At 36.2% G+C, this 22,025-nt stretch overlaps 1 protein-coding gene across 10 annotated transcripts in view; it reads right to left on the bottom strand.

Annotated features, from left to right (window-relative positions):
• Positions 1 to 22,025, bottom strand: part of USP25 (ubiquitin specific peptidase 25) — a 181,669-nt gene that overhangs the window by 9,302 nt on the left and 150,342 nt on the right. For all 10 annotated transcript variants that reach the window (XM_059688108.1, XM_059688111.1, XM_059688109.1 and 7 more), the window contains 2 exons: positions 7,154 to 7,332; positions 5,555 to 5,633 (listed from right to left, as the gene is read on the bottom strand). In XM_059688108.1, the coding sequence (XP_059544091.1) occupies positions 5,555 to 5,633; positions 7,154 to 7,332 (258 nt within the window). The remainder of the gene's footprint in view (positions 1 to 5,554; positions 5,634 to 7,153; positions 7,333 to 22,025) is intronic.

The following is a 22,025-nucleotide window of genomic DNA, read 5'->3' as shown; positions in this document are numbered from 1 at the left end:
CAACACCCACCGGCAGAAGGCATGGTTGGCAGACACCAACCAGGGGGTGCGAGCATTGGTGGTGATCCTGGGAGGGGTCGCGCATACAAATCGAGAGGGTGTGGACCCAATACGAAGGAAGGGCCTGGGCGCGACAACAGAGAGTGGACATCGAGGTAAGGCACCAGACCTGGACGGGCCACCGGGTAAACAATGTGAGGATCCCACCACCAGACACACAGGGTGGCCCCGCGATGCCCGGCACATCAATCGATCCTCCCAAGCACACAATCTTGAAGCCTTCTCCCGCCACGCGGACCTGGCCCCGCCACCGTGGAGACCACAGGCAACCCTCACACCACAGGGAAGCTGCCGCGGCTTTCTCCAGCCGTCCATCTATTCATCTGCCCGGTCCGACCCAGACAGGGGCTCACATCCTGGGTGGAACGCCCCCCGAGGGCAAGCTGAGCCCCGGCCGTGCCTATGCAAGCATGCCCATTGCCTGCGAATTTGGGACGGGAGTGGATGGAGAGCTGCTCGAGGCATGGGAGCGGGCATGCCAGGGGATGGGAAAGGCCTCCGCGTCCCCGCCTTCAGCACCCATCGGGAGAAAAGCATGCACGTGCACGTAATACAGTGGTCCCCGCAATGGACACCAGCCCCAGCCTGGTGGACCCTCCCCTGACTCGGAGGGGGGGGGGGACACGGAGGATGGGGAAGAAGGGAAGGAGGGAGGGAAGAACTTTATAAAGGACTCAGTAGACAGCAGAATTAAAGAAGGAAAGAGAATGTATGAGAGAACTGTAGGAGCTATAATGAAAATCAAGTATAGTTGTCTACTGGGGACAGATTTTAAAAGTAGGAGTCAGGCCCTAACCGGTTTGGCTCAGCGGATAGAGCGTCGGCCTGTGGAATCAAGAGTCCCAGGTTTGATTCCGGTGAGGGGCATGTACCTTGGTTGCGGGCACATCCCCAGGGGGGAGTGTGCACGAGGCAGCTGATTGATGTTTCTCTCTCATTGATGTTTCTGACTCTCTGTCCCTCTCCCTTCCACTCAGTAAAATATATTTCAAAAAAATAAAAAAATAAAATAAAAGTAGGAGTCAGAAAAGAAAAAAGATAAATGACAATGAATAATTAGGCAGGTAGATAGATATTAAAACAGTGGAAATAAGTACAGAAGAATGCATGGGAAAGGTAGGATGAGAGAGAAAGAGGGAGGGAAGAAAAGTTTTAAAGGGGAGCCAGTAGAGCTTAAAAGGAGAATGGGAAGAAGGAAGAAATGGGGGAGAGAGCAAAGCAGGTCCGAGGAAGGAAGTGAAGAAAAAAATTGAAGGTGGGAAGAAGGAAAAGGGGAGGGAGGGTAGGGGTAAAGATTAAGGAAAAAGGAATGTGGGGAGGGAGGGAGGGTAGGAGAAAGATGGGAAGAAGGATGATGGAACAGAAGTAGGAAATAAAGAGAAAGGAAAAGCTTATAAATGATGAGTCAGTAGGAAAAGTGTTACATAAAGGAGAGAGAACAATTGTGTGAGAGAGAGAAGCCAATAAGGAAGTCAAGTACAATTGTGTGTGAAGGGGATAAGATTAAAAAAAAAGTTAATGGGGTGACAAGATGGGCAGGGGAGGGTAGTCAGGGGGATAAGGCCGGCAGGGGAGGGCAGTCAGAAAGATCAGGCCAGCAGGGGAGGGCAGTTAAGGGGATCAGGCTGGCAGGGGAGGGCAGTTATGGGGATCAGGCCAGCATGGGAGAGCAGTTAGGGGGATCAGGCAGGTGAGCGGTTAGGAGCCAGAGATCCCGGATTGCGAGTTGGACATCCCCCGAGGGCTACAGGATTGGAGAGGGTGCAAGCTGGGCTGAAGGCCCCCCCCCTCTGTGCACAAATTTTATGCACCAGGTCTCTAGTATTATTATAAACATAATAGTTAAGATAGCATGTCTTGATTACTAGTAGAATAAGCCTTCTTAGTTGTTCTTCAAGAATGTTCATCAGGAAACTACTAGATTTAATAAATGAATGCAGCAAGATAGCAGGATAAAAAATAAATATCCACAAATCGATGTCATTTTTATACACCAATAATGAACTATGAGAAAGAGAAACTAAAAAAGAAATCCCATTTACCATTGCAACAATAACAAAAAAATAAGATTACCTAGGAATAAACTTAACCAAAAGATCTGTGATTGGAAAACTATAGGACATTGAAAAAAAGAAATAAAGGAAGATATAAACAAATGGAAGATATACCATATTCATGAACGGGAAGAATTAACATAATTAAAATGTCTATACTATCCAAAGAAGTCTACAGGATTCAACACAATCTTTATTAAAATACCAACAGCATACTTCACAGAGCTAGAACAAATACTCCAAAAGTTTATAAGGAACCATAAAAGACCCCAAATAGCTGCAGCAATCTGGAGAAAGAAGAACAAAGTAGGAGGGATCACAATACCGAATATCAAACTATACTACAAAGCCATTATAACCAAAATAGCCTGGTATTGGCACAAGAACAGGCATATAGACCAACAGATCAGAACAGACCCCAGAAATTGACCCACACCATTACGGTCAATTAATATTTGACAAAGGAGGCAAGAGCATACAATGGAGTCAAGACAGTCTCTTCAAAAAACTGTGTTGGGAAAACTGGACAGACACATGCAAAAAGATAAAAACTGGACCACTAACTTACACCATACACAAGAATAAACTCAAGGTGGATAAAAGACTTAAATGTAAGGCATGAAACCATAAAAATCTTAGAGAACACAGGCAGTAAAACCTCAGACATCTCACATAGCAATATGTTTACGGATACATTTCCTAAGGCAAAGGAAACTAAGGAGAAAATAAACAAATGGGACTTCATCAAAATAAAAAGCTTCTTCACAGCAAAAGAAACCACCATCAAAATGAAAAGGAAACCCACTGAATGGGAGAACATATTTGCCAATGATACATCTGATAAAGGGTTAATAGCCAAAATATATAAAGTACTCATACAACTCAACAAAACACAAACAATCCAATTAAAAAATGGGCAGATGACCTGAACATTTCTCCAAAGAGGACATACAAATGACGAAGAGACATATGAAAAAATGATCAAAGTCACTAATCGTCAGAGAAATGCAAATTAAAACTACAATGAAATATCACCTCACACCTGTCAGAATGACTATCATCAGCAAATCAAACAACAAGGGCTGGTGAGGATGGAGAAAAGGCAACACTCATTTACTGCTGGTGGGAATGCAGATTGGTCCAGTTATTATGGAAAACTGTATGGAGTTTCCTCAAAAAATTAAAAATGGAACTTCCGTTTGGCCCAGCTATCCCACTTCTGAGAATATAACCTAAAAATCCCAAAACACCAATCAGAAAGAATATATGCACCCCTATGTTCATAGCAGTGTTATTTACAATAGCTAAGATTTGGAAACAGCCCAAGTGCCCATCAGAAGGTGAATGGATAAAAATATGTGGGACATTGACACTGTGGAATACTACGCAGCTGTAAAAAAGAGGGGTCTCTTACCCTTTGGGACAGCATGGATGGACCTGGAAAATATGCTAAGTGAAATAAGCCAAATTGAGAAAGAATATATATATATCATATGATCTCATTTGTGGAATCTAACGAACAAAATGAATTGACCGACAAAATAAGATCCGAAGCATACCTCAAGGTTGGGGGGATGAGAAGAGATAAACCAAAGAACTAATATACTTACATGCATAGCCCATGGACATGGGCGATAGGGTAGTGAAGATCTGGAGGGATGGGTAGGGGCAGGGAGGAGGGTAGAGAAGGGGGCGGGGAATGGGAGCTATCTGTAATACTATCAACAATAAAAATATATTAGAAAAAAAAAAAAGAATGTCAGGACTAGGCTGAAATCTTTGCATTTCCATAAAATTCTTGAATTGGTATAGCAAACTCCCTAAAACGACTTGCTAAAAGTTTGATAGAAACTGCAATGAATCCATAAACAATTTAGGACAGTGGTTCTCAACCTGTGGGTCGCAACCCTTTGGGGGTCAAACGACCCTTTCACAGGGGTCGCCTAAGACCATCAGAAAACACATATATAATTACATATTGTTTTTGTGATTAATCACTATGCTTTAATTATGTTCAATTTGTAACAATGAAAATACATCCTGCATAAAAGATATTTATGATTCATAACAGTAGCAAAATTACAGTTATGAAGTAGCAACGAAAATAATTTTATGGTTGGGGATCACCACAACATGAGGAACTGTATTAAAGGGTCACGGCATTAGGAAGGTTGAGAACCACTGATTTAGGAGAATACTGTCATCTTTATAATACCAAGTTTTCCTAAGATGATACATATTATTCATTGATTTAGGTCTTCTTTAATGACTCCTAAAGTCATGCATATGTTTTGTTAAACTTATTTCTAGGTATCCCATAATTTTGGATGATATTTTATGTAAATAGTGCCATTTTTAAAAATTTCAATTTCTGATTATTTGTTATTGGTATAAACGAATTGATATTTGACATAGGTTTGCATGTTGCAAAGCTCTTACTAGTTCCACTGAATTTATCTGTAGATTTTGTTTGTATTATCTAGGTCTAAAGTTGAAAACAATGATAAATTCATTGCTTCTTTTCATATCTTTTACTTTTTGCTTATATTTGTTGCCTTACTGCCCAGCTTGAACTTTCAGTACCATTCTGAGTAGAAGTGGTGACAGCAGACATCCCTTTTTCCTAATCTCAAATAGCAAGCTTTCCACGTCTACAATTCTATATATTTGTTGTAATTTTTTTGTTTTTCAAAGCACTCTTTAGCAGATTAAAGTACTTATCTCTTATTCCAGGTTAACTAAGGGTTTTCATTAAAAATGTGTGTTTCAGTAGCTTTCCTTTTATCTGTTATAATATGGTGAATTACAATAACTGTTTAAGGGAATGTAAAATAATTAAGTTTGTAAATAGGACCAAACATTAATCAAAGGCACTCATGAAAGCAACTAAAAATTAACTGGATTTGTACATTTTAAAAGACACTACTGAATAATGTATCATAAATATTACATTTAATGATGTACACATTAAAATATATAACATATATAGTATAAGTTTAAAGTCTGAATAAATACTAGGTATTTGAATTGGTGAATAAAAAAAAGGTATTAATTTTAAAGCCAAAAGTTAAGACAGAGAATTTTGTGCATAAAATTACTGCAAGCCCAATCACAGTACTGTGTGTGCTCTCTCACATGCACAACATCCAATAATGACAAATAAATGTGGGATTCAATGATTAAAATGAATTTCTAACATCACCAAAACATGTGGTGAAACAAAGGAAAAAATGCAGCATGGTTTCAGGAAAGCATAGCATTTAAGAATGGAGGTTCTGTTAACCAAGTTGTAACCTGCTAGCTGTAAAAAACTTTGGTGGGTATGACTTCACTCCGTATGCCTCACTTTCTCAGGTGCTTAGCTGTGCTAAAATGAAAGGAAGATCAGTGAACCACAGAATTCCTCAGTCTATAGTTTGACCTCTCACAAAGCACATTACCTCATATTCCTCCAAGTTTACTTCTTCAGGTCTTATCATTTCAAGTTTGGCTTGGGCCACTTTCATTATGTTGTGACACCTTAAAATAAAAAAAGTATATATTCCTAAATCAAAAGCCAAATCCGTAAAACTGAAAAATGTGTGTTAAATAAATGAAACTACCCAACACATATATAAATGAAAACCACTGTAACTGAGGAAACAACTCCCAAATAAGCTTAAGAAAAAAATGTGTTTTTTGAGACCAATGTTGGTTACAAAGTACATAAAAAAGACTGCATGATTCTAAGTCAATGATTCTAAGTCAAATTTACTGTGTTATACTTATGGTTTTTAAATTATAGTCTATTAATAAAGATTGCATAGATAAAAATATACTTTTAAAAATAATTTGTATTTATTTAGCTCAAGATACATTAAATTTTACTTCCCCCAATAGCATTATTTGCAAATAGTACAAAAGAATACAAAACATTCTTATCATTTCAAGTAAGAATGGAAACATTCCAATAAATTCGTGATCAGAAATCCCTACAAAATATATTTAGTTATCACATGCTAGCACATACTCTGTCTTTTAAGCACAACACAAATTAGATTATTAAAACAAATTGACTATCTGCAGTTGCCAGGACAAAAAATTGCAAAAGAATAAAAAGTCAATGTGATTATTCCATAAATCTCTTCCCCAAATTCAGTAGCATATGTTTATTGGAACATGTATATTAACAGATAGATAAAAAGGGTCATAATCATACTTCAGAGCTCTTTGTAGCCATATGTAGCAAAATAAATGATAACCATACTTCTACTATCAAAAACTGAAATAGCCAACACGCACTGAGCACTCAGTGTCTACTAGGTATTGTTCAAAACCATTTACTTGTACTATTTCTCTTAATCCTAAATTTCAGACACATGGTGAGGCAGGAATTAATACTAGATGTTCATTTCTCCTCATATTCTCCTCTGCTAAACATATTTTTCATTAAGTATTTTGAAATTTCATAAAAGGATAATCACTTATTTCAAAATTAAAATGCAATTACAATGAACTCCAAGACAGCATAAATGTTTCTGTATTCTAAAATAACTTCCAATACTTTGATCTTTAACTGAGACGTTTTTTAAACAGTATTCATTCTCACTAGATTAAATTTAAAATTTTAATATTAGTAAATAATTTTATAGGAACTTCTAAGAGAAAACTTTTTTTATAAACTAAAATTAATTTAACCAATTATCTGACTCCAAATATCCTTAGTATAAAGGTTGAAAAATTTTTATCTTTAAAATATTGACTCCCACAAAGCAGTGATTACAGTATACTCTTCTGTGTATCATTATATTGCTTAGCTCACAACTGCAATGTATGGAAACGATGAGTTATTTTCAGTTCAAGCTTTTAAAGGTCATGATTATAACCTATAGATAAAATTACAAAGCAACTGTTCAAATTAAGTAAAGTCAGATTTTGTGCTGTATTTATTGAAATGTCTTTGTGTATGTGTAAAATAAACATTCAAAAATTGCATTGGGAACTACAAAAATAAGAACAATTTGAACCTACGAATAAGGTATTTTGTATTTTTAAATTACCTTTCATCAAAACTCAGGTTTCTATCTCCAAATTGTTCCAGCAATGTTTTCTCAATGATTTTCTTTGGCGCCTGGTTCTGGATAAAGTAGACCACTATGTGATGTAGACGATAATCTGTTTCTGGTGGGGTATCTTCTTGGGCCAATCTAACCAACCTTGAATATTCCAACTTAATTGCCTAAGAAATGTAACACAATGTCAGTTTTGGTTAGCTATAACAATGAAATCTTTGAATATTATAACTTTAATTATTGTTGCATTCAAATATGCCTTTTTTCTTTTAAAGTATTACAAACAAGATAGTATGTATAAGAATATTTATTGTTTCATGTTCCATAGATTAAAAGAACTTTCTAAAAAACTGACCACATAAGCCCTTCCTTACCCCTTCAATATATAAATGTTCTTTGTTTCTACAAAGAAAAATGGTAAAATAAACAATACATCTAAGGTTACTATGTGAGCCAATTTTATAAAACTTGTCAAAGTCTGGTCAAAGTCTATTCAGGGCCTGGTGAATAATTGGATGGGAGATAGCCCAAGATTGAGATACTAAGCATCTCCTATCCTATGTTTTCTAGAATCAGTTTGATGTAGCCTCTAATATCCCAAATTCTATAGCTGAAATACAGCTCCTGTAGAATACCCATATCTGAGAGAAAATGGCTGGCTCTTGAATCCTAATAATATTATTACAATTAACTTTTGGTTGGGTGGCCCACAGATAAGGGATGAATAAGCAAGCCCAGAGATTGTAGTTACCATAGAATGAATTCTTTGTTGCTTCAAAATTTTTGCATTTTATTAATATAATTATTTATTAATGAATATTATTACTATTATGCTGAAGCTTTTCTTTATAGATAAAACACCTCATAATTTATAACTAATTATGATGGAAAATAAATACTAATATATTTCTACACGTGAGCAAATGGTTTGAAAAAGATCTGCTCATACAGAAATATATGTAGAGTTATACATCAAATAATGCTGTATACAAGAAACCTTTACGATTAAAGATAATTTTTAGAATACTCATTTATGTTAGACTTATTCCTAATTGTAGCTCTATTAACCATAAAATATACAACATATATTTCAAATTATCCTTTCTATAGAAGGGTTTTTCTTTGTCAAATGTATGCCTTTTTAAAGTAATTCTTGGACATAAGATTTTACCACCTATACGACTGTATTTTACAGAAGGGAGAAAATATAACTAACAGACATTAAATGTTCTAGTTATATACTGTTATACTTCATTAAGGGGAAGGCTAGTAAGTTCTTTCTATATAGCTCAGCATTATAAATAGAGTAAGAATTACTTTTTAGCTAAAATAATATATTCTATTAGGTTATTTTTAGAATATATATGTCATTCTAAATTCTGAGAGCTGTGGTTAAAATAGCCATGGAAATTGACTATATCTTAACATGTAAAATTATCAAGATTCACTTCTTGGCATACCTAATTAGCACACATGAACTTTGCTTAGAACTATTTAAAATCTCTCCATTTTCCCTATTTGAAAAAAAGGCACATGTTCATTTAATAATCAAATTATACTGAATTTGATAAAATATATAAAACAAAAACAATAACTGCTTTTACTTGTTACGCCCCTTAGGCAATGACTGTTTAGGCTATTATAGGTGTGTTTTTAAATATTCAAATATTTTAGATATTGTGCTTTTGGCCTAAATTAGTACGGCCAAAATAAAATAAATCTGTATTGAGTTTGTTAAGATAATTACTATAGTTTAGAGATAGAAATTATAACACTAAATAGTTATCCATTTTTCTATCTACTTTCAGAATAGAGGCTGTGATTATTTTATAAATAGTACATGGGTTTTTATTAAAACACTGGAATATATATATATATATATATATATATATATATATATATATACACATATATGTATATGTATATGTATATATACATAGTCTTCTTTTACTCTAAGATTATGTTTATTTTTTGATTTTTGCTCTATTTAAGTCTCTCCTAATTTTTACAAGTAAATGACAAATTTACAATCTATAGGTGTTTAACCCAGTAGAGGTATGTTTTAATTTCTCGAAGTAATTTTTCAAAAACGCTTTTTACTAGCATACATTCCTCATTTTTAAAATTTAGTTTTCTAACTTTTAAAATATTCTGCAATCCTATTTATTCCTTCAAACTGTCAACAGATTTAGCATGCTGATATATTTAGCAGAGCTCTAATCAATCTATCACTAATACAGTTAACACTGTTGAGTTATTAAATCAACCTCATATTAATTCCTCAGAGTCCTTTACACTTAGAACTGTTTGTCCTTTCAGTTAATTTAATTATCACTGATACTGCAAAGAAACCACCACACATTTACAAAATGAAATGTGACATTGGTCAACAGGTGATAGAACTGCTTTGCATTTAATTTTTAAACTTTTTTTCACCAGTCCTACTAACCAGGCCCAATGTTACCTATGGTCTTATTTCTCAGTAGAGGCCCAGTGCACGAATTCGTGCATGGGTGGAGTCCCTCAGCCTGACTGGCAATCGGGCCTGTGGGAGGTTGGCTGGGGGGAGGGGCTGCGGGATGTTGGGGCCATTGGAATCTGCCGGCGAGGGGGAGGGGCCACAGGAAGTTGGCTGGCTGGCTGGCCAGAGGGAGGGGTCATTGGAGGTTGGCTGGCTGGTCAGGGGGAGGGGCCATGGGAGGTTGGCTGTGGGAGTGCACTGACCCCAGGGGCAGCTCCCATGTTGACAGTCTGCCCCCTGGTGGTCAATGTGCGTCACAGCGACCAGTCGACCAGTCATTCGGTTGTTCAGTCGTTTAGGCTTTTATATATATAGATTCCTCTTCAACAAAGACCTCCTCCATCCACCTAGGTCAGGCTTGTTCCAAGATGCATATGTGCTATTGTTCTTAAGTTCTCCATATACAAGATGTCTTTTCTGGTTCATACCCCATCTATCTACAGATGACTTATTCAGTAAGACTAGTTTAAGTCTCTCTTACAATCTTTAATTCTAAAGATTCAAATGATTTCTACCTAAACACTTTTTACTTTTCTAAATCATAAAATCATTCTAAATTTATAACTTCTTACAGACTTTATTTTGATATAACTACACATATATATTAGAAGACACCAAACATACAGATATATAATATACTCTGGAGGCAGTAGGATCAGAGGGAAAATCGGCTAGACAAAGATTCAGAAAGCTATTATATCATTTACTAATTGTGACAGAGAACCAGTCACATAATTCTCTAAGTGCTATTATCTCTAAAATAATGTTAGTTGAATACAAAGAGAATGTGTGTCTATATATAAGTAAATGTATGTATTTTAAATGTTTATAGACTATTATTTAAAAATTGACAGTGTAACAGGGATGAAGAAAACCCACTTCACATTCTAGAGGATAAGCATCATGTAGGATATGTTCTTTCACCACAACACTAACAAACAGAATTATAAATAAAGGTAACTCCCAAACTAAACACTTAGAAATTTAAAATATTGCTTTAAATAATTCTTAGGCCCAAGGAATAAATGTATATTAATATTGAGAATATGAGATATCAACATCTATAGGACACAGACAGATTGGTAGTCAAAGAAAATTTCCAACTTAAGTAAAATAAAATTACTTCAAGAAACTAGGGAAAGAAAGAAAATAAACCAAAGTAAACTAGAGAAATAAAATAATGTGGTGATTGGATATAGTTAATTATTTTTCTTTCCAAAAAGCTAAATGGAAGACCAAAAAATGGAAGAAAACTCAACACCAGAAATGAAAGTGATAATAACAAAAATACAGGTAAAAGTTTTAAAAATTATAAAAGGATAATACATATAACTTTATGCCAATAAACTATAACATCTTGATTAAACAGATGATCATCTAGAAAAATATAAATTACCAGGATTGCTTTCAGAGATAGAAAAACTGAAGAAACCCAGCAAAACTACACAAGAACTGAAAACGTTGCCCGAGATATGTACTCAATAAAGGAATCAGGCCCACATTGTTTTAGAGCTGTGCTGTTATGTCAAATCTTCAATGACAAGGTGATTTCTATCTATCTACACTTCTCTAAAGACTGAAAAATGGGAAGAGTCTCCTTAATGATTTTACAAGGCTAGTTTAAACTGAATACCAAAAATTGACAAACATAAAAAAGAAATTATGTATCAATTTATCTATGAACATAGATCTCAACAACCATATTCATTTTTGATAAACGACACTGTATACAAAAAAATATATAGGAATACATGGTGTTTGCAATGATTTTTTTAAAAGCCAATGTTAAGATTACAAATTAAAAAGAAACCAGTTCAGTATCTCAAATAGATGCATTAAAAATTTTCTAAATTTCAGCACCAGTGTCAAAGAAAACTCTTAATTATGAATTAAAGAGTGTTTTTAGATTTATAATAATAGATTAAAAACCTAATCCTATATAATAAAAGCCTAATATGCAAATTGTCCCCCCAGGCGGTCGTTTGACAGGGAGTTCGACCGGGAGACCAGGAGCTCTACTGCTTGCTATGATGTATGCTGCCTTCAGGGGGTGGTATGGAACATGGTGGGCATCTGCGATGTGGTGCTGGCAGAGGGTGGCAGTGGAGGCACTGCTGGCCCCGATGGGCCCCGATGAAAGCGGGACCACAGTGGGATGGTGGAGTAGGTAAGCGGGCAGCACCAGCCAAGGTGGGTGCGAGCAGGGACCTGATCACCCTGCCGATTGCTGCGTAGAGGGAAACAAGCAGTGGCTGTGGGGGGTGGGGCCGCTGCCTGGCTCCCAGGCACTTTGGGAGCTGGGAAGGGGGCCTGGTACCAATGGATCTCCCCACAGGCGAGATGGTGGAGCATGTGAGGTGGCGTTGGCAGGCCAAGGCGGGGTGCCAGGCAAGGCTGTGGGGTTGGGGGCGCGAGCTGGGGCTGCAAGGCTGGGGGCGCAAGCTGGAGCCCAATCTCCACAGGCCACCCCCAGGGACCTCACCAGTGCATGAATTTGTGCACCGGGCCTCTAGTATCCTATATAATCAAAGCCTAATATGCAAATCAAACGGCATAACGACCGGCTGCTATGATGCGCACTGACCACCAGGAGGCAGATGCTCAACGCAGGAGCTGCCCCCAGCCTGCAGGCCCCAGGCCAGCCAAGGAGGGTGCAAGTGGGGGCCCTCGGTCTCCCTGCAGAGGGAGGCAACCGGCAGCGGCGGCAGTGGGGCAGGGCCGGCCGGCGAGCAGACCATGGGGGGGCCGGCCAGTGAGCGGTCAGGTCCGGTCCCCCGATCACCCCACCGGTTGGCCCTGATCGCCAGCTGCCAGGCCAAGGGACCCTCCCCATGCATGAATTTCATTCATCAGGCCTCTAGTCCTTAATAATAAAACACTCTAGAGACATTCTCATTAAAATAAAGAACCTCTAAGGTATTTTTGTCGTTTAAATTAAATAAGCATTTGCTTTGCTAAGATATTTGTTTTGTCTGTAAGTTGAAAACTGCATTTTGCTTGTCATTTATCTTTAAATTTGTTTTTAGTATCTTACTGTGTAGAATTTTTAAAATCTTATAAAATATAGCAATATTTTCTTTATAGATTTGGGCCTATATGAACACTTTCAAAATTATGCACATCTCTAATTCTAGTATTTTCAGGATTTTACTTTTGTTTAGATTCCTAAATAAGGGATTTTGTTTTCTAGAAGTAGCCAAGTAGTCCAAACATAAAATTTTGACTAAAGCATCCTTTATACACTGACTTTAAATAACATCTTTCTCACATATTAAGTACCAGTTATAAGTGGGACTGCTTGGGTCTCTCCATTTCACTGATATATTTTATATTACTATCTATTGAATAAACGAAGGAGTAATAACAATAGGCATTTCAAAATTAAAAGAGAGTGATAAAGTTATGTCACCAAGAAACAACTGTTATGAAGAAATGAAATAAACACAAAAAAGGTCTCATAATATAAAACTGTTACTACTTCATTAACATCCTAAAGGTACTTTACTAGGTTTAGAAAGTAATTCACACAAAAAAGAAATTTTAATATCTTTTAAAGTAAATTTAAAAAGTTAAACTAATTCCACAATTATAATTATCACATGACCTTTCAATCCCACCCCTGTACATACACACACAAGCAACTAGTACTTTGAGAATGTTATTCTTTTTTTCCCTTCTGACTTTTATTTTTGCTCATCAGAGTAGTCCTGCCCTGCCTTCCTTTGGATTTCATTTTTGCATGATAGAAACTTTTGTTTTTGAGTCATTATTTTTTTTGGATCTTCCTGTTAACAATGAAAACCAATCCTAACAAATAGTCAAATTGGGAGAAGAACCTAGGTAAGTGTCTTTCCTCATTTATTTTCCCAGCTCTCCCTGCCAGTTAACTCTTTCATATTACATGGTTATAGGAGCAGAATCCCGTGTGGGAAGCTGATATAGTCACTGATTAGGTTGGTAACTCAACCTAATTCAGAAGTTAAACCATAGCAACTCCACTACCCAGCCTGATGTAAGTTTCACTTTGCAACTTATATTTTTATCAGTAACAATGCTCACATTTTCATTACATGGTTTTACCACTAGCAAACATATATCACACATAAAAAATGGCCTGATCATAAATGCATAAGGAAACTCATATCTAGAAGTACTTAGGCATAGAGTTGAAAAGCTTCCTTCTTCTAGGTGAAAGTCAATAGAAAATAAATCCAATAAAGATTTTTTTGGTAATATGACAGGATAGGAGGGATATTTTAAAAAAAACAAAAACCTTCTCTCTCAATTTATAATAAACTATTAAAAAATTAAAAATATACTATATCTATTTTAAGAATAATAGGAAGACAGAAGTGGCCATCATTTGTTCGATACTGTGCTATATACATATTTTGGACACCGTATTACTGAGTAACTGCAATTTCTATATATTACTTTTGAACAAATTTCCTAAGATTATATATATTATCAGCTAGAATTTTCCAAGTGTTAGTCATATACTTATACATTATTTTTTACTATATAAAAGAATTATAAACAAATAATGTTTACATAAGATTACATGCATATATACTCCTCAATTACAGATGGGTAAAAATAAAATGTACACAAATATAAATTTCAGAAATTTGCTGCTACATAAAAATTAGAGGGTAAACCAAAAAAGAGAAATATATGACATGTGGAAAATACAAGGATAACCAGATGCACAGGGCACCCCAGGGGTGATGGGGAAAGGAGATCTCGAATTACAGGAAACAGTGCAGGACATGAGGCTCTGTCTAGAGGATAAAATTCACAAGAACAGAATAAGAGGAGATTCAAGCAAATGGTGGAGACTTTACAAGTGAAACAGTGATAGCACACAGAAAATTAAGCAAACCAAAGAATAAAACTCCAAGGAAAATGAAAGCTGTGGTTATAAAAAGAGAAAGTAATAATAATGTTTAGAACTTAGGTCAATTCCAAGGAGCATACTAGTACATAGGCATTATAGAAAGAATTCTGATTTAATAAAAATGGCAAGATTTTAGGTGTGTGTTTGTGTATGTCTGAGAGAGATGTAGGAGTGATCGGAACTGTATTGTGAGTCAGTGTGAGGATATGAGGTGGGAGAAGAAAGGGCTCATCATTCACATCCCACAGCAGGGAATTCAAAATTCATGTGTAGAAAAAATGTACCTCATGTGAAGATTAAAAATGGCGGCAGAGTAAGTGGATGCTACACAGACACGCTCCTGGGACCAAACTGGAGTTACAACTAAAATACAAAAAATATCCTGAATAATTAACTGAAGATTAGCTGGAGAGAACCCTGATAACCAAAGATGTTAAGTGAAGACAGCATAGAGATGGTAGGATGGGAGGAGGCACAAAAGAACAGAATGGGATCCCACAGACAGCAGCTTAAGTTCCAGAGAGATATCTCAGCTGTGGGGAGTTGGCCTAAGAACTCTGGGATCTAATCTCCAAGTTGGGCACCCCAGCAGAGAGCACAAATGAGAAAGGTGATCACATAAGATCTGGCTATGAAAAGCAGCACGGTTGCTGTCTGCCATGGAAAGATGGTTAGAAATGCAGGCACCCTCTTAAAGGACCAACACAAAGTATTCTGTGTATAGCCCAGGGGTGGGCAAACTTTTTGACTCGAGGGCCACAATGGGTTCTTAAACTGGACCGGAGGGCCAGAACAAAAGCATGGATGGAGTGTTTGTACGAACTAATATAAATTCAAAGTAAACATCATTACATAAAAGGGTATGGTCTTTTTTTTTTTTTTTAGTTTTATTCATTTCAAACGGGCCATAGTTTGCCCACGGCTGGTATAGCCACTACCTTGTGCTCCAGCAGAGGGAGGTCAGCTTGGGCAGGAGCTATGTGAGCAGAAGCTAGAGTAGGGGGCTCTAAGGATAGAGCTTAGAAGGCAGACACCCCGGGTTTCTGTGCCAAGTTATTCCCTTACACTATGTATGTCATCTTACACAGACATTTGCTATCCAGGCAGTTTTGCCTACATGGAAGAGAGTTGAACCACCCTATTGGAAAATACATTGCCCCACCCTGTGGAGTTTCCAAGGCCCATTAGGAGACTGAGAATAACAATTATCCTTCAGGCAGAAGCAATTGCCCCACCCTGTTGGAAAAACTATCCTCACCTGTGAATGATTGCCTGTGGGCTACTCAAGACTAAATCCAGCCAGTCTTCAGGCAGAGGCAGTCTCTGGAGGTTATGAGTATTTCCCTAATCTAATTAGTGAGAAACAGAATTTGACACTGTCCTGCACTAGAGATTGAGAAGCATAGCAGATCTACCTAATACATAGTCACAAACTGAAACAGGCAGCCAAAATGAGGAGGCAAAAAAAAAACAACCACCCCCAAATGAAAGAAAGAGAGAATTCTCCAGAAGAACAGATAAATGAAAGTAAGAAATTTATCTAATATAACATTGAAAATAATGATGGTAAAGATGCTCAACAGCATGAGAAATGACACGGTAACTATGAAAACAGAAATAAAGAATGACACAGCACTAATAAACAACACACTGGAAGGAACACACAGCAGATCAGGGGAAAGTGAGAATCGGATCAGTGAATTAGAAGACAGGGTAGGAAAAAATCACTCAAGAGAACAACAACAACAACAACAACAAAACAGGAGGGACAGATTAAGGGAACTGTGGGACAACATGAAATGTAACAATACTGGCATAGTAGGTGTGCCAGATGAGGCAGAAAGGGAGAAAGAGACAGAGAAAGTGTTTAAAGAAATAAGGGCAGAAAACTTCCCTAACCTGATGAAGGCAAAAGTCACACAAGTTCAGGAGGCACAGAGTTCCAAGCAAAAAGAACCCAAACAGGCCTATGCCCAGACAAATTCTAATTAGAATGCCAAAAATTAAAGACAAACAGAGAATCTTAAAGGCAGCAAGAGAAAAGCAAACTGTTACCTACAAAGGCTCTCCCATAAGGCTGACACCTGATTTCTCATCAGAAACTCTACAGGCCAGAAGTACTCAAGGTAATGAGAGCAGGGAACTGAAACCAAGATTACTATATCCAGCAAGGCTACCATACAAAATAGAGGGTGAAATAAAGAGCTTCCCTGACCAAAAAAAAGGCTAAAGGAGTTCATCACCACCAAGCCAGCATTACAAGAAATGCCAAAGGGACTTCTGTATTAAGAAGAAATAGAGAGAGAAACCTAGGCATACAGAATTAAAATGGCAATAAATATGTACCTATCAATAATACCCTTTAATGTAAATGAATTTAAATGATCCAATCAAAAGACACAGAGTAGCTGAATGAATATGAAAAACTGACACAACTATATGCTGTCTACAAGAGACCCACCTGAGAAAAAAAAGACACACACAAGATGAGAGAGAAGGACTGGGAAAAATTTTTCCATGCAAATGGAAAAGAAAAAAAAGATGGGGCAGCAATACTCAATCTGACAAAATAAGACTTCAAAATGAAGGCCATCACAAGAGACAACAAAGGACACTACATAATATTAAAGGGATCAATCCAACAAGAGGATATAACCCTGATAAACATATATACACCCAATATAAAAACATCTAAATATATAAAAAACACTTTAAAAGGACTTTAAAGGAGAGATTGATAGTCATACAGTAATAGTAGGGGACCTTAACACTCTGCTGATTTCACGGCATAGATCTTGAAGACAAAAGATTAACAAGGAAACAGTGACTCTAAAGGACACACTGGATCAGATGGATTTAATTAACATTTATAGAACATTTCACCACAAAGCTGCAGAATATACATTCTTCTCAAGTTCTCATGGGTAATTCACAAAGATAGACCACATGTTTGAACACAAAACAAGTCTCTACAAGTTCAAGAAGATGGAAATCATATCAAGCATCTTCTCAGATCAAAGTGGAATGAAATTAGAAATCAACTACAGTAAAAACACATCAAAATATTCAAACATATGGAGGCTAAATAGCATGATATTAAACAATGAATGGGTAGCCAATGATATTAATCAAGAAATCAAAAACTTCCTGGAAACAAATGAAAATGAACATACAACAACCCAAAGCTCTAGGACACAGCAAAAAACCTTCCTGAGAGGGAAGTTCATAGCACTACAGTCATACCTCAAAAAAATAAGAAAAATAATAAACTATTTAACCCTACAACTTAAGAACAACAAGAAAAGCCCAGATTAAATAGAAAGAAGGAAATAATAAAGATTAGAGCAGAACTAAATAACAGAGAATAAAAAAAAATCAATGAAACCAATAGCTGGTTCTTTCAGAGGATAAACAAGATTAGGGAACCATTAGCCAGACTCATCAAGAAACAAAAAGAGAGAACCCAAATAAATAAAATCAGAAAAGAAAGCGAAGAAGTGACTACTGACACCACAGAAGTACAAAGGATTGTAAGGAAATATTGTGAACAACTATATGACAACAAACTGGACAAGTGGATGAAATGGACAAATTCCAAGAAAAATACAATCTCCCAAAACTGAATCAGAAAACTTGAATAGGCCAATAACAATGGATGAAATAGAAGCAGTAATCAAAAAACTCTCAGCAAATGAAAGCCTGGGTCTGGATGGCTTCACAGGGGAGTTTTCCCAAACATTCAAAGAAGAACTAAAACCATCCTCTTCAAACTATTCCAAAAAATCCAACTGGAAGGAACACTTCCAAGCTCTTTTTATGAGACCAGCATTATTCTAATTCCCAAACCAAACAAAGTCACTACAAAGAAAAAGAATTACAGGCATATATCCCTGAACATAGTTGCTAAAATTCTCAACAACCAATTAGCAAATCAAATTCAGCAATATATTAAAAAGATCATACACCATGACCAAGTGGAATTTATTCTGGAGATGGAAGGCTGTTACAATATTCACAAATCAATAAATGTGATACATCACATAAACAAATTGAAAGACAAAAATCACATGATCATATCAATAGATGCAGAAAAAGCATTAAACAAAATCCAAAAACCATTTTGGATAAAAACTCTCAGCAAAGTGGGAATAGAAGGAGTATAACTCAACATAACTTTGCCATATATGACAAACCTACAGTGAACATCATGCTCAATGGTCTAAAAGCATTTCCTCTAAGAACAGTAACAAGATTGGGATGTACACTTTCACCACTCTTATTCAATGTAGTACTGGAAGTCCTAGCCAAAGCAATCACACAAGAAGAAATAAAAGACATCCAAATTGGAAAGGAGAAAAGGAAACTCTCATTATTTTCAGGTCACATGATATTGTACATAGAAAACCCTAAAGACTCCACCAAAACTACAAGATTTAATAAATTTGGCAATGTAGCAAGATACAAAATCAACACTCCAAAATCGATGGTTTTTTTATACACCAAAAATGAATTCTCAGAAAGAGAAACTAAATAATGCCATTTAGCATTGCAACAAAAAAAATAAGAAACTTAGGAATTAACTTAATGAAGGAGGTAAAAGACTTATACTTGGAAAACTACAGAACATTGAAAAAAGAGATAGAAGAGGATATAGACAAGTGGAAGAATATACTCGTGTTCATGGATTGTTAGAATCAACATCATTAAAATGTCCATGCTACCCAAAGCAATCTATAGATTCAATGCAATCCCTATTAAAATGTCCCCAACAGCATATTCCACAGACCAAGAACAAATACAGTGGGGCCTTGACTTACGAGTTTAATTCGTTTCGTGACGGAGCTGGTAAATCAAATTACTCGTACGTCAAATCAAAAAGTGAACGAGTGAGACACGTGATGCTGGGCTGATGTTGTGGCGTTCACTGTGATGTTCGCTGCGCCAACTAGCGGTGGGGTATCTGAAGCTGGCTCGTAACCCGAATTTTAGCTCGCAACTCAAAGCAAAAAATCGGCCAAGAGACGGCTCGTATCTCGAAAAACTCGTTATTCGGGACACTCGTAAGTCAAGGCCCCACTGTACTCCAAAAATTTATATGGAACCAAAAAAGTCCCCAAATAGCTACAGCAATCTCAAGAAAGAACAAAGTTGCAGGAATCACAATGCTAAGTATCAAGTTATACTACAAAGCCTCTGTAATCAAAATACCCAGGTATTGGCATAAGAACAAGCATATAGACCAATGGAATAGAATAGAGAACCCAGAAATTGATCCATGCCATTAGTCAATTAATATTTGACAAAGGAGGCAAGAGCATACAATGGAGTCAAGACAGTCTTTTCAAGAAATGGTTTGGGAAAATTGGACAGATACATGCAAAAATAACAAAACCAGACCATCAACTTACACTATACATAAAAATAAACTCAAAATGGATAAAAAAAACTTAAATGTAAGTTATGAAACCATAAAAGCCCTAGGTGAAATCAAAGACAGCAACATCTCAGACATATCTCATAGCAGTATATTAATGGATACATCTCCCAGGACAAAGGAAACTAAGGAGAAAATAAACAAATGGACTACATCAAAATAAATAGATCCTTTACAGCAAAAGGAACCATCAATAAAACGAAAAGGGAGCCAATTGTTTAGAAGAACATACTGGCAATGAGACATCTGATAAAGGGTTAATATCCAAAATATATAAGGAACTCATACAATTTAACAAAAGGAAGACAATCCAATTAAAAAATGGGCAAATGACCTAAATAAACACTTCTGCAAAAGGGACTTTCAGATGGCCAAGAGACATGAAAAAATGCTCAAAGTCACTAATTATCAGAGATGCAAATTAAAATGACAATGAGGTATCACCTCATACCTGTCAGAATGGCTACCATCATGACAAGTGCTGCGAGGATGTGGAGAAAAGAGAACCCTAGTACACTGCTGGTGGGAATGCAGACTGGTGCAGCCATTATGGAAAACAATATAAAGTTTTCTCAAAAAAAAAATTAAATATTTAACTCTCATTTTATCCAGTGATCCACATCTTGCAACAAATCCTAAGAAAACAAAAACACCAATCAGAAAGAATGTATGCACCCCTCTGTGTTTATAGCAGTACAATTTACAATAGCTAAGATCTGTAGACGTGTGGATAAAAAAGCTGTGGTACATTTATACCAGTGATGGAGAACCTATGACACGCGTGTCAACTCATTTTTTTGGTTGATTTTTCTATGTTAAATGGCATTTAAATATATAAAATAAATATCAAAAATATAAATCTTTGTTTTACTATGGTTGCAAATATCAAAAAATTTTTATATGTGACACAGCACCAGAGTTAAGTTAGGGTTTTTCAAAATGCTGACACGCCGAGCTCAAAAGGTTCGCCATCATTGGTTTATACCATGGAATACTATGCAACAGTAAAATAGAAGAATCTCTTACCCTTTGAGACAGCATGGAGGGATCTGGAGAGTATCATGCTAACTGAAATAAGCCAGTCATAGAAACACAAGCATCACATAAATGCACTCATATGTGGAATCTAATTAACAAAATAAACGGATTCATGGAGTGGGTCCAGAGACATGGAAGCATGGAACAGAGTGCAGAATTTCGGAGGGATGATGAGGGAGGTTGGGAGGGTGGGTAGATGGCAGGTAATTAACCAAAGACCTTGTATGCAAATGTGCATAACCTATGAACACAGACAATAGGGTGGTGAAGGCCTGGGGTGGGGGGTGGGGGCAGGCTGGAAGGAGTCAATGGGGAAAAAAAGGGACATATATAATACTGTCAACAATAATGATTAAAAACAACCAAAAACCAAAAATAAAATATATCTCATTTTTCACAAGAATGCCAGCACTCATAGTATACCTCATCTTAGCTCATCAAAATGTGACTCCATAGATAATGTAACTATAGCAATAATATACAATTTTACAATAATTATGCATTATTTGTGTATTTTAAAAAAAGAATAAACAAACAAAAAATAAATGTGTAAACACAATCACTGTATTTAAAGTTAATGGAAATAATGCCAAAAAACTAGATAAAATACAGTGGAACCTTGGTTCTTGAACTTAATTCATTCCGGAAAGCTGTCTGAAAACCGAACCAATGTTTTCCACTAGAAATAATGTAAATTTAATTAATCTGTTCCAGATCCCCAAATGATTCCTTGCTTTAACTTTTCTTACCATTTATATAGTACAACTCTAAGGTACTGGTCAATCTTTTTGTTCTTAAAGTGTTTATAAGTAAACACTTTAAAAACCATAAAGGACATAAAATATAAATGAAAATTTAACAAAAATAAAATGTACAATAAAAAATGAAAATTTAATAATAAGTAGCAACAAAAGCAAAAAACATGAAAGTATTCACAGCACAATTTCCTGAGATGTTAACATGAGTTTTA

This window comes from Myotis daubentonii, chromosome 3 (assembly GCF_963259705.1).
Source record: "Myotis daubentonii chromosome 3, mMyoDau2.1, whole genome shotgun sequence".
NCBI classification, from domain to species: Eukaryota; Metazoa; Chordata; class Mammalia; order Chiroptera; family Vespertilionidae; genus Myotis; species Myotis daubentonii.
Note: the sequence above shows the minus strand (reverse complement) of the source record. Positions and strands in the feature narration are given on the sequence as shown.